This window comes from Triplophysa rosa, linkage group LG25 (genome assembly GCF_024868665.1).
Source record: "Triplophysa rosa linkage group LG25, Trosa_1v2, whole genome shotgun sequence".
NCBI classification, from domain to species: Eukaryota; Metazoa; Chordata; class Actinopteri; order Cypriniformes; family Nemacheilidae; genus Triplophysa; species Triplophysa rosa.
The window spans coordinates 14,733,951-14,749,388 of NC_079914.1; the positions used below are offsets into that span (position 1 = coordinate 14,733,951).

Sequence of the window (15,438 nt, forward strand, 5' to 3'; positions counted from 1 at the left end):
ATGACGTACAGATAGGGGGCGCTCTCAATTTCTCACCGATACAGGTCCGCATGTCCATGGAGGCCATAAAACCGTCATAGCAGATGCAGCGATATTCTCCAGGGATGTTGGTGCACTGGCCCCCGTCGCAAATGTCTGGAGTGTCCTCGCACTCGTCAATGTCTGCCGGATATGGTTAGACAGTGAGGAATCATTCAAGATGTAGCATGTTTGCGTGTAGTCTGTGCGTGTTTGTCTTACCAGCGCAGGACCTCAGGTCGGGCATGAGAGCGTAACCTTCGCTACAGCTGCATTCGTAACTGCCCTCGGAGTTCGTACAGTGTGTGTCGCAACCTCCGTTCATGATGGTGCACTCGTCGATATCTGCAGCGCAGTGTTTATATTTAGAGTATTGTTTGAAGTTCTAATCCAATCATGTTACAGGAAATGCACATACTATTGCTAATTATTGCTTTAACAGATAGAAATTGTATCAAAACAGCTCTATAACATTAATGCATTTTAGTAACGAGTTCTTGCAAACACATTTAGTGACAATAACAGTTAAAGATTAGCTTTTATAAATGTTAATGCATATTTGTTGTTGTCTACATGTGGATTTTTTCTTACCCACGCAGCCTTGTCTATCAGGCGTGACCTGGTAACCCATGTCACAGGAACACTGGTACGTGCCAACCATGTTAATACACTGGCCATTCCTACACAAGGTGTCGCTTAACTGACACTCGTTCACATCTGCAAAAGACAACCAAAATAAATGTTGGGTTTTGTTTTATTATAACAGCCAACAAGCAAATAAATAAAAGATACGAATTAAATTATGTTGTTTGAGTTTATTTTGAAATAATAAAATAAATAAATACAATTATTTATAATTAAAACTGTAATGTAATATATATCATTTCAATTCTATACATTATATATTGTAATGACATAATATTTGTAAATGTGAATAAAATCTTTCAATATTTTTGCAATTCGAAGTATAAATGTAAAAGTAAATATTTTAATTTTTAAAATAATTTATAGGGTTTTATAATATATATATATAATATATATATATATATATATCATGTCAAAATCATGTTTTTTATTGTGCATTCCAATTATTATCAATCAAACTGCAGTTGGTTTGTTTTGATTTAAGCCATAATAACTAAAAAACACAGCTAACTAACACAATAAAACACAAGAAAAACATGATAACATAATAAAAAACATGATTTTTGAATTTGTTTTTAAATTGAGTTTTTTGGAACCAAACTCTTCATATATATACATAATATATGTAAAATGTCAATAATATTTATATAATAATGTAATGTAATAATGTAATTGTATTGTTTAAATATATATATATATATATATATATAAAAACATATATAATATATACTGCAAACACATATATTATATACAGTACAAATATAAATAATTAATATATACTGTATAACATGTGAATAATATAATTACATATTTTTGAAAATAATGTGCACTCGCACGTATTCCGATGACTTTATACCACTAGACATAAAGGTCAGTAAGACAGAAGTGTGTCGCACTCTTTACCTTCACACACAGATCCCTCTGCAAGCTGATGTCCTGGGGGGCAGTCGCACTCATAACTGCCCTCTGTGTTCAGACACGTGCCCCCGCGACACAGCAGGGGTTCTCGCTCGCACTCATCAATGTCTGAAAGAGAGAGAGAAATGATGACACTCCGCGCTGCAGGTCTGAGAAAATGTCAAGGGGAAGAACGTGTGTGTATGTGCGTCTCACCCATGCAGTTCTTCATCATCATAAAGCCGCTCTCATAACCCTCGAAGCATTCACACTCGAAACTGCCAGGCGTGTTGCCGCAGGTGCCTTGACCGCATAGGTCAGGAGAGATGGTGCACTCGTCGATATCTGCAAGAACGGCACAAACGGTGCGATCGGTATGTGTGCATATTACTATAGTATTCATGTTGCAGACGTTCTCAGGTGAACCACGCACCTGTACAGTTTCTCTCCTCCATGGTGAGTGCGAAACCGCTTTCGCAGCGGCACTTGAAGCTTCCGATGGTGTTCCGGCACGTTCCGTGAGTACACAGACCTCTGAAGACCTTACATTCATTCACGTCTACAGAGACAGATGATACCAACATTAGTTCCCAAAAACAACTAGATTCGCATTTCCTGGTGTAAAAAGATTTTCTCGTAAAAACCGAAGAACCTTTATAGAAGGGTCTTCCGGTGAGAATGTCCCCACGGTTGGCGATTCCAGGTCCTCGTGGGCAGATGGTTTTGAATTCGGGTGTGCCGGGTTTGGGACACGCCTCGCAGTCGACACCCCACGCCGCTCCCACCGTACAACAGCACAGATCCGCGCGGTACCGGCCCGGTAAGGGTTCGCCACACTCGTCCTCGTCCCATTTCATGTAACACTGCTCGCTGCGGATGTCTACAAGGCAAACGCACATTTACATTTTAATTTAAGAACACGTTCTCTTCAAAGCAAAGCAAAAGTTTTGCGCTGTTGGATACACTAAATTCAAGTAAGTAATCACTTCAGAAATAAAACTTCAAAGATCATTGAAGTTTCATCTGTTGTCATACCGACACATGTTCGTCCGGCTCCGTCCAGCGTGAGTCCCTCCGGACACTCGCATCGGAACGAGCCCTGCGTGTTCACGCAACGACCGTTTGTGCACACGCCGGGGAACACTTCGCATTCGTTAATGTCTGAAAAATCCCGATGTAACATTGGGTCATGTCGTGCACTTGGTATTCTGTGAAGTAAATGCAGCAATGCATTATGGGTAACGTACCTTCACAAACGAGTCCTTTCATTCGAGCGAAACCTTTGGAGCAGGCTGTATCTGTGCGAAGAGAATACATGTAAAAGTTTGTGAATATGTCTCCGAGCCACATTGTGATGAAGTTGTGGAAAAACGTCTACAGTACAGTAGATAATAAAAAGTTGATTTTGTTTCTTTATTAAATGTCATTTTATTCATTCTGTCATTTATCGAATCTTACACTGTAAAAAATTGCTGTTAAAAAACAGCCAAATTCTGACAGTAACATACAGTTTTTTGTTAAAACAGTAATATACTGTAGAAAACAATGCATCCTGGGCAATATTTTGCAGTTTAAGAAACTACTGTTAATTTACAGCCATCTGTCAACAGTAATCTACTGTTGTACTGTATGCAATGCATTGTGGGCTGTGTTAACCCCTTCAGACCCTGCTTCAATAAAAATGGACATTATGTCTTTTTTGGTTTAGACCAATAAAACTGCATGTTTCTATCATTTTAATAATACCTCACAGATTGCTTACCAGTTAATGGTAACCTCATTGTCTTGCCCCTGTTATATTTTATTTGATTATGTTATGTTTTTCAAAAAATCTAAAGATATTTTAGAGTTGTACAACACAGGATTTTATTTATTTAATGTCCATCCCAGTGGACATGCGGTCTTAAAAATGATAAAATGACAGACTTTTTTGCACTCCAGCTCATTACACACAATTGGCATTTCACAAACATTGATCCCTTGATTACCAAGCACAAGCATAAATATGATCAAATCAGCCATCAAGTATACGCAGAAACCCAACAGGCACAATCAGACATATAGGGCCTATAGGCAACACATGTGGTACACAGACTGAAATACTGCAAAAAATATGTTTTTTTCTATTTACTAATTGTATTACTCAGTCCTACAATAAATATGTATTTTGTTAGCTTTTTTTTTACTTTGACTTCTATCACACTGTTTAGGTTTAAATTATAATTCACATGGTTAAAACATGCAATTTTATGTTGCTTCAGTTGGAGTTTACAGTGTTGTAGACTTGAAAAAAAACATACAAAATCGTGAAAGTTACCACCAATCCTATTTTTTACATTTGTTTCTAAATTGAAGAACAGTTAATGTCAACTGATTATTTTTGCATATCCTTTTAGCACAGGAAAATATCAGAGGTTAAATAACAGTACAATACAGTATTTTTCTGGAGCATGAGAATTAGTTTTGTGAAAGTTCGTGATTGTTTCGTCAGTTCAGTAAGTTCACAATTCTTTGGCCAGGTGGAGTTTTCCCACAAATGTCAGACTTTTCTGCCCGAAGGACGGACCATCCGTAGCGCTTCATCTGCACCAACCTGCACTTGCACGTTCAAATTACACGGTAAATAAAGCAATTTTTTTACTTTTATCGAGAGTATGTGGTTCAGAAAGTAAGTATTATCAAGTAATGTTTGAAATTGCTGCTTAACAAGCTGTAGTTAGTAAGTAATTTACGCGATTTAAAAAGGGCTCGTCATCTCCGAGATATAACCCAAATGTTCATATTTACTTGCATTTTAAGGACCCCAAGTTTTATCGGCTTGTTTTGTCATCTCTGAACTTTCAAATCTGTGGTTATTGCAAACTGGCTAACGTTAGTAATCTTAATCAGTCTATTGCTAATGCTAATAACAATAGCTGCAAATCACCACTAAACGTAATGCTTGAAATTGCGATGATTTTCCGTTTAAATGTGGCTTATGTTTGAAAGGAAAGAAAACTGATAGTTTGAGTGTTTAGCAAATACAGACTGATTTAGCGTCACTTGCGTAATGATTAAAAATTTGGGCGCTAATATTACGGAGCCCTTTTAGGGACATGGTGGTGGAAAAAAATGAGAGGGAAGAGAAAAATATTTTTTAAAGCTTTTGCTTTATCTCGCGAAACTTTTGCGTTCACGCGAGAAACATTGTGTTCTCTCGCAAAGATATATGCGTTCCCTCGCAAATATATTTGCGTTATCTTGCAAAACATTCAAACGTCCTGTTGCCCCTCTCCGTACATTAACAATGGAGCGGTTTATAGTAGATTCCCAATAACTCGTGAGCTAAACGTTGTTATAACACAAATAACACATAATTCCTTAGATTAGGATCTACAACCCAGTCTTCCTCAAAACGAGAATATAAATTGATATTATCTGAGCAGGCGACATGGACAAGTCCAAAGGAACCGTCTGCAAAGTGACTGTAAATCCGAAAGCGTTACTACAAAAATAGTCATTAATAACTTAAATGTTACACACTGAAGTCTCACCAAATTCAGTTTACACATTAATGCTCTCCTGCTGAATTTAAACTGGTTTTAGTTATACTACAGTATGTAACACTGAAGTTAATGACTATTATTAGTAGCCTAATGATATTCGGGTTTTGCACTTTGCAGACGATCCCTTCGGTATTGTCTCAGCCAGCTCCCGCCTGAGATCAATAAAAGGCTCGATTTGTAGAAAATTAAGTTAAAGTTAATTGTTTACGTTACATAGAATGAGGTGTATTTTGTGTTATAAGAATGTTTAGCTCACGAGTTATTGGTCCGGGAATCTGCAACTATAGACCAATGTTTATGTAGCCTACGGAGCTAGTCTTAAATTCTGCCAGCGGGACATTAAACATGAAGTGTTTGCGAGATAACGCAAATATGTTTGCGAGGGAACGCAAATATCTTTGCGAGAGAACGCAATGTTTCTCGCGTGAACGCAAAAGTTTTGCGAGATAACGCAAAAGCTTTAAAATATATTTTTCTCTTCCCTCTCATTTTTTTCCATCACCATGTCCCTAAAAGGGCTCCGTAAAATACTGATATTGGTCACATGGAAAATTAGCCATTTATTCTCGTCTCATTTCCGACATATTTGAGCCTTATAGCGCTGCATATTTAGTGTTTAGTGTCAACACTTATCTAAATGTTGATTAAATTTAATTTGAGAATTTTTTGTTTTTCTGCTGTTTTACAGTGTTCCATGGAATACATCAGGGAGAAAAACAAGCAACCAACGTTATGGCCATCTGCAACAGATGGTTGATGGATAGTTCCTAGTTACATTTTTGAATGCCAGCACCTTCAGTATCACATAAGACTCTTAATAAATGTACCCTCATGTTTTAAATATGTCAAGTTTAGAGGGGGTAGCCTCTGTTATTTAACCTGTTTTATTGCCATTGTTTTTATTTGTAAGTTTCAATTATTTGTTTTGCTACTGAAAAACTTGACTTGGTTGCTTGGTACTTGAGTCATTCTTTTTTTGTGTTGCTGCTCTTAAATAAAAAAGTTGTTTATGTCCTTTCTAAAACATTTGCTTATAATTTTATTAATATTTTTTATTATAGATATTTTATGTTAAGCAGACATTTGTAGCCCTAAGGACAATATTGTGCAATAAAGATGAAGTTAAAAAACAGCTATGTACTGTCGTTAATTCTTACAGCAATATACCGTAAAATAATTCCACAGCATGAATAACGTAAAATTACAATAAATTACTGGCGTCTCTGCTGCCAGTATTTAACTGTTAAATATGGGATAAACAGCAATGCACTGTATTTCGTTTTTACAGCAATATACCGTAAAATAATTTCACAGCATGAATAACGTAAAATTACAATAAACTACTGGCGTCTCTGCTGCCAGTATTTAACTGTTAAATATGGGATAAACAGCAATGCACTGTATTTCGTTTTTACAGCAATATACCGTAAAATCATTTCACAGCATGAATAACGTAAAATTACTGTAAATTACTGCCAGCATTTTACCGTTATTTTACAGAACAATTTTTTACAGTGTAGTTTTATAAATAAAATCTAAATTGCAAAAAAAGTAACTATATGAATAGGACATAATTATCATTGTAAGTAGTTTGGTACGTACCAAACATTAACGTAACATTTACATTACATCTGGAAAAAAATAATAAAAAGTTGATTTTGATTCTTTATTAAATGTAATTTTATTCATTCTTTCATTTATCGAATTTAAGTTTTATAAATAAAATCAAAATTTCAAAAAACCCAAAAATGTAACTATACGAATAGGACGTAATTATCAATGTAAGTAGTTTGGGACGTACCAAACATTAATGTAACATTTACATTACATATGGAAAAAAATAATAAAAAGTTGATTTTGTTTCTTTATTAAATTTAATTTTATTCATTCTTTCATTTATCGAATCTAAGTTTTATAAATAAAATCTAAATTGCAAAAAACCCAAATATTTAACTATACGAATAGGACGTAATTATCAATGTAAGTAGTTTGGGACGTACCAAACATTAACGTAACATTTACATTACATATGGAAAAAAATAATAAACCGTTTTCTTTTAGAAGTTTCGGTAAATCTACCTTAAGTCTTATGTGTTTTATATAAAAACAATAAACATTTACACTTTTTGTGTAGATAGTTGGGCAAAACTGTGTATGCGTGTGTATATGCGTATAACTCAACTAACCGACTTCACAGCGTTCACAGGGGCTTCCCCAGGCCGCCCCCAGAGTAGAACAGCACTCCGACTTCAGTGTGGCCCCGTTTATGTTCACCTCACAGCGGCCATCCTGAATGTTTAGCCAGCAAGTTCCTTTCATGCTGTCTGCATGGAGAAAACACACAAAAATCCAGAGAAAGATTTTTTTTTTTTTAAAAGAGCGTGACATACAAGAAATGGACATTGTGACATTTGGAAGGGCTCCCCCGCAGAGAATCGATGCATTTTCGCAGATATGAAGCAACACGGGAGGAAATCTCAGCGGGCATTCATCCCGAACGCATAAACGCTCAACCTATTGCCTTCACGGCCCATTAATTTCAATCAGACCAAGTTCAGCTTTAGACAAATGAAACACGCCTCCCGAACGAATAAGAGCAGCCGTTCGCATCTAAAGGGGAAATAAACACCCACATGCACGTCGCTGTGTTAATGTTGGGTAATATTTTCTTATGGGTGTCGTCCGTTTGCTCTTTAGTCATGAGAGGCGGCAGGAAAGCTAATGTAGCACAACGGTGGGGTTCTGGAAGTGAAAATCGTATTCATTTTCTTGATAGAGAAACTTGCTTTAACAAACTTTTCAAGGCAGATCAAGCCTGAGGTTGTCTGGTGCTGATAAATGCAAGATTTTAATTTAAAAGAAAAATCGGTACACTTACCCACACAGACGGTATTGGTAGAGTCCAGCTTGCTGCCGTGAGAACATTCGCAGTTGAAGGATCCCGCCACGTTGCGACAAATGCCGTTGATGCAAGGGTTTGAGTCGCATTCATTGATGTCTGTACGAGAAAACAACAGTTAAGACATTTTCGGTATTTGAAGAATATAATGATGTTTCTTTTGTGAAAAACGCAAAAAATAAATAATTTCCGTTTATAGGAAATTAATATTTCGGGTACAAATCACCTTCACATGTCTCCGAGTCCGCTTTGAAGGAAAATCCTTTGGGACATGAGCATGTGTAACTTCCGGGCGTGTTTCTGCACATGCCGTTATCGCACAATAGGCGATTTACCAAACATTCGTTAATGTCTGAAAAAAAAACGTAAAAATAAAGGTTCAAACAATTTTACTTAACTATTCCAATTAACAAACAATCGAAATAAAAAGTATTAACCAAGTCGTTTCCACATAACAGTGAAATTTGTTGAAGTGACATCTTACATTAAAAAACATTGCTAGCCTAACTCACCGACACAGTTCTTGCCGCTAGCGTCGGACTCATAGCCGATGTTACAGATGCAACGGTAGCTTCCGCGCAGGTTCTCGCAGATCCCATTCTGACAGATATCCGGATCCAAAGCGCATTCGTTGATGTCTGCGAGAAAACAGATCACGGTCAATCGCAGTTAACTGTATACAAACGTATGCCTGTGATCAAGAAATAGCAATTTTGCCCAAAACAGACACTCACCTCGTCCATCTGTGGTAATCCCAGGCCCGCTGCTGCACACCGCCTGAAATTCAGCTGAGAGCAAACAAACCAACTTATTTGCTTTTTGGCATCAACATAATATATAAATGTTCAAAAGATCTAACACGTTGAACAAAATTCAAACGTAAGGCGAGCACCGTATTCAGCATTAATATTAGCTATGGTTTACCCGAGTTTAACGCGGGACAGGGCTGGCAGGGCTCTCCAAAGCCGTGCTCCGGGTTGGCACAGCAACACTCCGATTTGGTCACCGCCCCTGGGAACGGACGAGAGCAGGTGCCCATCTTTATTGCTCCGTAGCAGGTGGAGCGCATGTGGGTGTCTACACACACACGCCCGTCCATGTCGATGGCCAGACCAGGAGGACACTCGCAGCGGAACGAGCCCTCAGTGTTAACACAGCGACCGTTCATACAGATGCCTGACGTCTGGCATTCATCAATGTCTGTTCAAATCAAACGATAAATAGAAAACATAGCAATTCTTTAGAGAATGTTTTTGTTGAAACAACACACACGTGAGACTCGTGTAGACGCTCACCGGTACAGTAGCGTCCGCTGGGTGCCAAAGCAAATCCAGGTTTGCAGATACACTTGAAACTTCCATCTTCGTTTATACACATGCCATTAAGGCACATGTTGGTGGTGGCACATTCATCATGATCTGGGGAAAGACCAAGCGCTCTCATGGATCATTTGAATGAATAATTTCTCATGGATGGAGGGATTAAGCTGGGGTCGAAAGGCTTACCGATGCAGTTTTTGCCATCAGGGCTGACCTCGAAACCAGCGTTACAGATGCACTGGAAACTTCCATCTGTGTTCACGCAGCGGCCGTTACGACACATCACACCGTTCACGATACACTCGTCAATGTCTGAATGAGCGATAAGCAAATGCAAGTTACAACTGGCCACATGAGGTCAATGTGGCATGTAAATGTGCCATGGTTATTATAGTATTCAACAAAAAAATTGTTAACTGAAAATAAATCAAAAAATATTATTCGAAAAAATAAACAAAAATTAGAAATGATGCCCGAAATAAACTTGTTTAGGGCACTAAAATTATAAAAAGAAGTAAAAACTAAATGAAATCTGAAATAGTAGTATAACAAAAAACAATAAAATTATAATAATAATAAAATTACAATAAAAAATACAAAAGCACATAACAGCATTGCTAAAAATGGGAAATTAACATTACATTTTTCAATTAAAAGCTTATTAATAAAACTACAATAAAACTGAAAACAAAGTATACACACTGACTATTCATGTGTGTTCAGAAAGAAAGAATAACTGATTCCAGACTGTTTAACTAAAAAAGTAAAATATACATTTTTAGTTCTTTTCTTTCCATTTGAATATTTGTTTCTTTGTTTATTTCTGCACTGAAAATAACCTATAACATTCAACAACCCCAAAACATTTTGAAAGCAACAAAACATTATGCAAACAAAATGGATGTATGGAAGTATGTAATGACAGTAAAACAGCAATGAATAATACCAATGCAAGCTTGTTTGGTGGGGGTGCTCTGGTATCCTTCGTGGCATTTGCAATGATATGATCCTTGAGAATTGACACAGTCTCCATTGATACAAGGGTTACTGGAACACTCATCCACATCTGAAGGAACAAATACAAACATGTTTCCTACCATCAAACCTTCTGTGGCACAGTCGTGCAATACCATCAGTCTCCTACAGATGGTAGCAGAGGCCACCTTGAACCATTTTTCCCACATCAGAGTCTCACATCTCACATTACATTGTACATAAATTTGGTATACAGACTCTTTTCTTAACAGGTAGAGCATGACACTAACAACACCAGGGTCATGGCTTCGAATCCCAGGATGGCATAAAATGTACAGCTTAAAAAGTGGCACAAATATAACGCTGTGAAATATTTACCGATGCATTCTCCACGCACATCCTGCCTGTACCCCATGTTGCATTCGCACCTGTAGTTGGTTGGCGTAGGAATGCAGCGGCCGTTGAGACACAGGTTGGTGAAGTGCTTGCACACATCGATCGTGGTCTCGTTTAATTGGCCTAAAAAACACACAAGTCATGGTTAACTTGCTACTCAGAATTTAAGATGGCCAATCTGTGAAGGAATTACAGTCAGTGACTTACTGATCTTTGTGCCTCCGTTGCCGTTTCCAGTCGGGTCGCCGCCAATCCCACCGGAAATGTACGTGCCTCCGTTTCCGTTCTGCGTTGGGTGTTTGATGCCGTAACCGTTGAAACCGCCATTGAAATCGCCGCCGCCACCGTTATAAACGCCGCCACCGTTGATGGTCCCCCCGTGGATTCCCCCTCCATTACCGGTGGCGAACGGAAGCCTCTGGATGCAAAGACGCCTGTATTCATCTGCAAACAAATAACGAACAATGACAGAATTATCTTTTGTATACTTCTGGCTAAAGATTCTTGCAGTGGAAGAGAGGGCGGAGGAGCGCAGAACACATGGGTGTGAAAGGGAGGCAATGAAAGAGAGCGTTTCATCCTGAACTGTATTTCTCCTGAACTCGTTCTGTGAGGTACGTCCGAAATAACTCTTCCTAGAGAGCTCTTGTAGATCTAAAGAAATTCCTTCTCTGGATGTTGTTTGTATTGTAATACAGTTCGAGCTGGGTCATTTATAACAGCACTACTTTTGGGTGTATCTTGACAGGATTGTGGTGTACTTAAGGGTCAAAAAATGATTTAGTACTAAATTACATTTAACATTTGTCCTAGCATTACTCACAACTCAAGATTCAACGAATGAAAGCGATTATCCGTGTTTATGCCGTGTGTTTACACACTCACCCGATCCCCTGACAGGGCACATCTCTGGAATGTGTCCGAGGGCCCAGCAACGGCCCGTCTCACAACAACACTGCGGCTTTGTGTACTGACCCGCCAATTCGGCCGCACAACGCCCACTCGTCACAGAGGAAAAACACGTACCAACCCTTTGATCTGTGATGGAGAGAAAAAATAATAATGCATTTTATTTGTAATGTGCCTTTCGTATACTCAAAAGTGCTAGAACAACATGACAAATTAAAATAAAAAAACTTCAAACTGATCACAATAATACTAAAAAAAACTTAGATTACAATCAAAAATGTAGAACGTTTTTTTTTACTTTTTTGTTTCCAAAATGTGAATTTAATAATTCAAAAAATGTATTTAAAAATAAATATAGTATAAACTATTATACAATTCATAATATATACAATTTAAACAATTATACAAATTGAAATTAATAATGCCAAATATTAACATATTTCACAATTTTTTTTGTGAAAATACTGAAATTGAAGCTCTAATAGTATCTTTTAATAATAAAGATGTAATCTGCATTACCGAGAGTTTACAACATTTACGATTGGAGCTATACAAATTTTCGACTGTGTAACATTTTTTGCTTTTGTAAAAGAATTGACTGGAATACATTATGTTATTTAAGTTCACATCAAGCTCTTATATCACAGGTACAAAGAAACATGACTAACATACGGACCGCTACCTCAAGAACATGCTAGCATCTGCTAGCAACCGCTCATTTCACGTTAACTTTAACGAAGACTTCACTCAGAAGACAGATGCCTAAAACAGACGTTTTCAAATACCACAAATACTTTTCTCGCGAGTACAGTTGCAGTCAAAGGAAGTCAGGTCCGTGCGCTACATGTGCTCCATCCCACCGGAAGTTAATTTACGAGGTGGCAACTGGAAAGGTAAGTAAAGCCACTGGACACAGTGCTTCAAATGGGAATTCTTCTGGAATGGCGCTGGAAGTTTTACCCAGTCAAGGTCAACGATAGGGAGGAGGGAGCGAGCTTGTTGAGATAGGGTGCGTACATGGATACCAAAGGGGTGAAAGTCGATTAACTCGGCTAATGAGCTAGCAGTCTGCCATAAATCAAGCCCATGTGGAGTAATCTAGACCAATTACATTGAACATAAGAGGCCATTCGTCTGTAGGTTCCATACTGCACCCCCCCCCAAACCCTTGGGATCGACTCTGAGGTTTGGGGCTGGGGGCAGGGTGGGTTTCGCAACAGCTCTCTGATGGGAATGCCGGTTTCAATTGGAACCAGACGTCCTCTCTGAATGTGGGCTCTCACGTGTTTGTAGATATTTCAAAGCCCTGATATTCACAGAGCGAAAACGCATTAGCGTTGATTAGCATCACGCTCAGTAATTCCCTGTGGTTCGGTTCTGAGACACAAAGCACCAGCTGTGGGGCAGATAACCCCCAAAAATTCGACCCGCCTGAAAAGTTGAAATCTATAACGTTTGCCTCTCTATCGCCATCTCTGTTTGAAACATGAAATTGCAGGTTATTGTACATACTTAAACCAATGTTAAAACAATAAACGGTGTTTTCAAGCGAACACGTTCAATTTTATTCTCATTTTAACTTTAAAGGTTCTCCTGTGGCACCAGGCTGTTAAACCACTGCAAACCTTTATGTTTAACACTGAAAACAAGCCTTGACTCCAGCCTGACCGGATCCACATGTACAGTAAGAGACTGTCAATAATCCAGACAGGTCTCTGGGAATATACGGACACGTCAGTGCGTCATCTGGGGCCAATTTCTCACGTTTCTTTATTCTCATCCGGGGACGCAACAGATCAGAAGGTTATGAAAGACAGATGAGGAGGCGACAGTGAGAAATTCAAGACGACATGTAAAGAGAGTACAACATACATTACACATACGCACACATACTGTATATATGAAAAACCCCAGACAGAGTTGACAGTATCTGTGCTGCGATATTCTGGAATGTTTGTGAGGAAATTTCAGCCAATTGGCCCTGTTGTCTTCTGATGACTAATCGCCCTGAGAGGAGACCAGACTATCCCGAGTCCAGCTAATGAAACCCGTTCTCAAACCACTTTCTGAGAAAAGTAAACCTTATAGGTTTGTTTCATAGGTGTGTGAACAGAGAAACAGGAGTCGATCTGGATTCGAAGCTTTCGACATCCATAATGACGCATTTCTAAGATGAAGTCCATTTAACAGGAAGTTATGTAGGACGGGATCTGATTGGCTGGAAAACCATCAGGCTGTGATATCATTGGTTAATATTACTTTGTCACTCTATGTCAGTGGTTCTCAAACGTTTCTGGTCAAGTACCACCAATAAAATGAGATGTTCCAAGTACCACCCAATGACCGCCATAGAATAAACACTCAAATTAATAGTAGAGCTGTGAATCTTCATCTTTACACCTCGTCCTCCGATTCTAGTCCATTATTAATAATACAAACACTTTTTTATTTACCAGCTGTTCTCAAACTAAAGAACATGTTTTTCTAGTTAGTCGGCAGTAATAGTGGACACAAAACCATTTTCTGTAGTGCACTGCAAACAGGGCTCTGTAAATGACTTTTATGGAGGATTTATTAACTTTGTGGGGATTTGCAGAACCTATTTAAGACAGACAATGTGAAAAGTATATTTAACACCGGAGATAAATAAATAAAATATACGTATACTAAACATCATGACATAACATCAACATTTATTTCCCGTTCACAGGCAAAAATACAGAACTTCATACACACGGCAACACATTTATCTGAGCTTGAAGTGGCTGACCGCAGAGCGACTCACCCCTTGAGTCATACAGGCATCACAGGCCAGATGTGGTTCTTGAGCGTAAGGTCAAGTGTGCGGTTTACATGCGCGTGTGTTTGTGTGTTCATTAGAGTCTCACCGACACATCTGGACCCATCTGTGCTAGTGACGTAACCTCGCGGACAGGTGCAGACATAGCTGCCGGCCGTGTTCGTGCATTCTCCACCGTCGCACACTCCGGAGATAGTAGCGCATTCGTCGATATCTGAAACAAAACACAACAAGGTTTTCTGATTACCTAGAATTAAAAAAAAAGAAAATGGTAGAAATAGACACAGTTTGGCCTAAAACTGTAACTGAGATATAATTGGGGTGGTCCGCTTACAGTACAGTAAAGAAACCCTTCTGAAACTCAAACTGAAACCCAAACTCAACGTGAACAGATGGAAAACCGTTCGCTTGCTTTTTATTGCGTGTCGCTCTTATATTTATACACACGTGCAGTTAGATTAATTATAGTAAAATTATATACAGCCGCTGTGTGCGAGGATGTGGGCAAAACATGGCAAAGTAGATTGCGTGTTTGATGAATATATGTGTGCGTGTGTCGCCCGGCTGTGGTCACAAAAACCTCTTTCAAACCAACCCCTTCAGCGAGGCCTAAAAACAGCGGCCAGACGTTTCATGAGTGATGTCACGTTCTGAGCGCGACGTCTGCCACCTGGATAAACGCGTAGACGCCACAGGGACGTTTGCAGATGGAGAAACATCGGCTTACAGCGTCACATGTGTGTTCAAGTCATTAGACGTCCGCGTGACTTTTGCGAATATCAACGTCTGCTAGTGTGCCTAAAGTCTGGAGGTACATACAATGGAGGGAAAGACTATGAAAATGTAATATTCATGGCACAATAGCCCCATTGTTTTTTTTCACGTCCATCATTTGGGTTTCCTGTATAGGGAAATGTGACTGGACTATTAATACTATTCAGCATGATGGTGCATTCAAATAAAATGTGCCAAAATGGTTTTACAGCCTTTTGTCCTATAAGAGCATATTTACGTTCCCACTGTGCATTTAAAATG

The 15,438-nt window shown here is 38.6% G+C and overlaps 1 protein-coding gene across 1 annotated transcript in view; it reads right to left on the reverse strand.

The window, feature by feature from the left end:
* The window catches only part of fbn2b (fibrillin 2b), a 49,843-nt gene that overhangs the window by 14,909 nt on the left and 19,496 nt on the right, over positions 1 to 15,438 (reverse strand). The window contains exons 9-30 of the mRNA XM_057325609.1: positions 14,492 to 14,617; positions 11,580 to 11,732; positions 10,902 to 11,138; positions 10,677 to 10,817; positions 10,270 to 10,389; positions 9,510 to 9,635; positions 9,300 to 9,422; positions 8,929 to 9,204; positions 8,739 to 8,792; positions 8,517 to 8,642; positions 8,231 to 8,356; positions 7,984 to 8,103; positions 7,292 to 7,429; positions 2,808 to 2,858; positions 2,596 to 2,721; positions 2,213 to 2,440; positions 1,994 to 2,119; positions 1,777 to 1,905; positions 1,567 to 1,689; positions 610 to 735; positions 241 to 363; positions 37 to 162 (exon numbers count right to left, since the gene is read on the reverse strand). Of these exons, the coding sequence (XP_057181592.1) occupies positions 37 to 162; positions 241 to 363; positions 610 to 735; positions 1,567 to 1,689; positions 1,777 to 1,905; positions 1,994 to 2,119; positions 2,213 to 2,440; positions 2,596 to 2,721; positions 2,808 to 2,858; positions 7,292 to 7,429; positions 7,984 to 8,103; positions 8,231 to 8,356; positions 8,517 to 8,642; positions 8,739 to 8,792; positions 8,929 to 9,204; positions 9,300 to 9,422; positions 9,510 to 9,635; positions 10,270 to 10,389; positions 10,677 to 10,817; positions 10,902 to 11,138; positions 11,580 to 11,732; positions 14,492 to 14,617 (3,024 nt within the window). The remainder of the gene's footprint in view (positions 1 to 36; positions 163 to 240; positions 364 to 609; positions 736 to 1,566; positions 1,690 to 1,776; positions 1,906 to 1,993; positions 2,120 to 2,212; positions 2,441 to 2,595; positions 2,722 to 2,807; positions 2,859 to 7,291; positions 7,430 to 7,983; positions 8,104 to 8,230; positions 8,357 to 8,516; positions 8,643 to 8,738; positions 8,793 to 8,928; positions 9,205 to 9,299; positions 9,423 to 9,509; positions 9,636 to 10,269; positions 10,390 to 10,676; positions 10,818 to 10,901; positions 11,139 to 11,579; positions 11,733 to 14,491; positions 14,618 to 15,438) is intronic.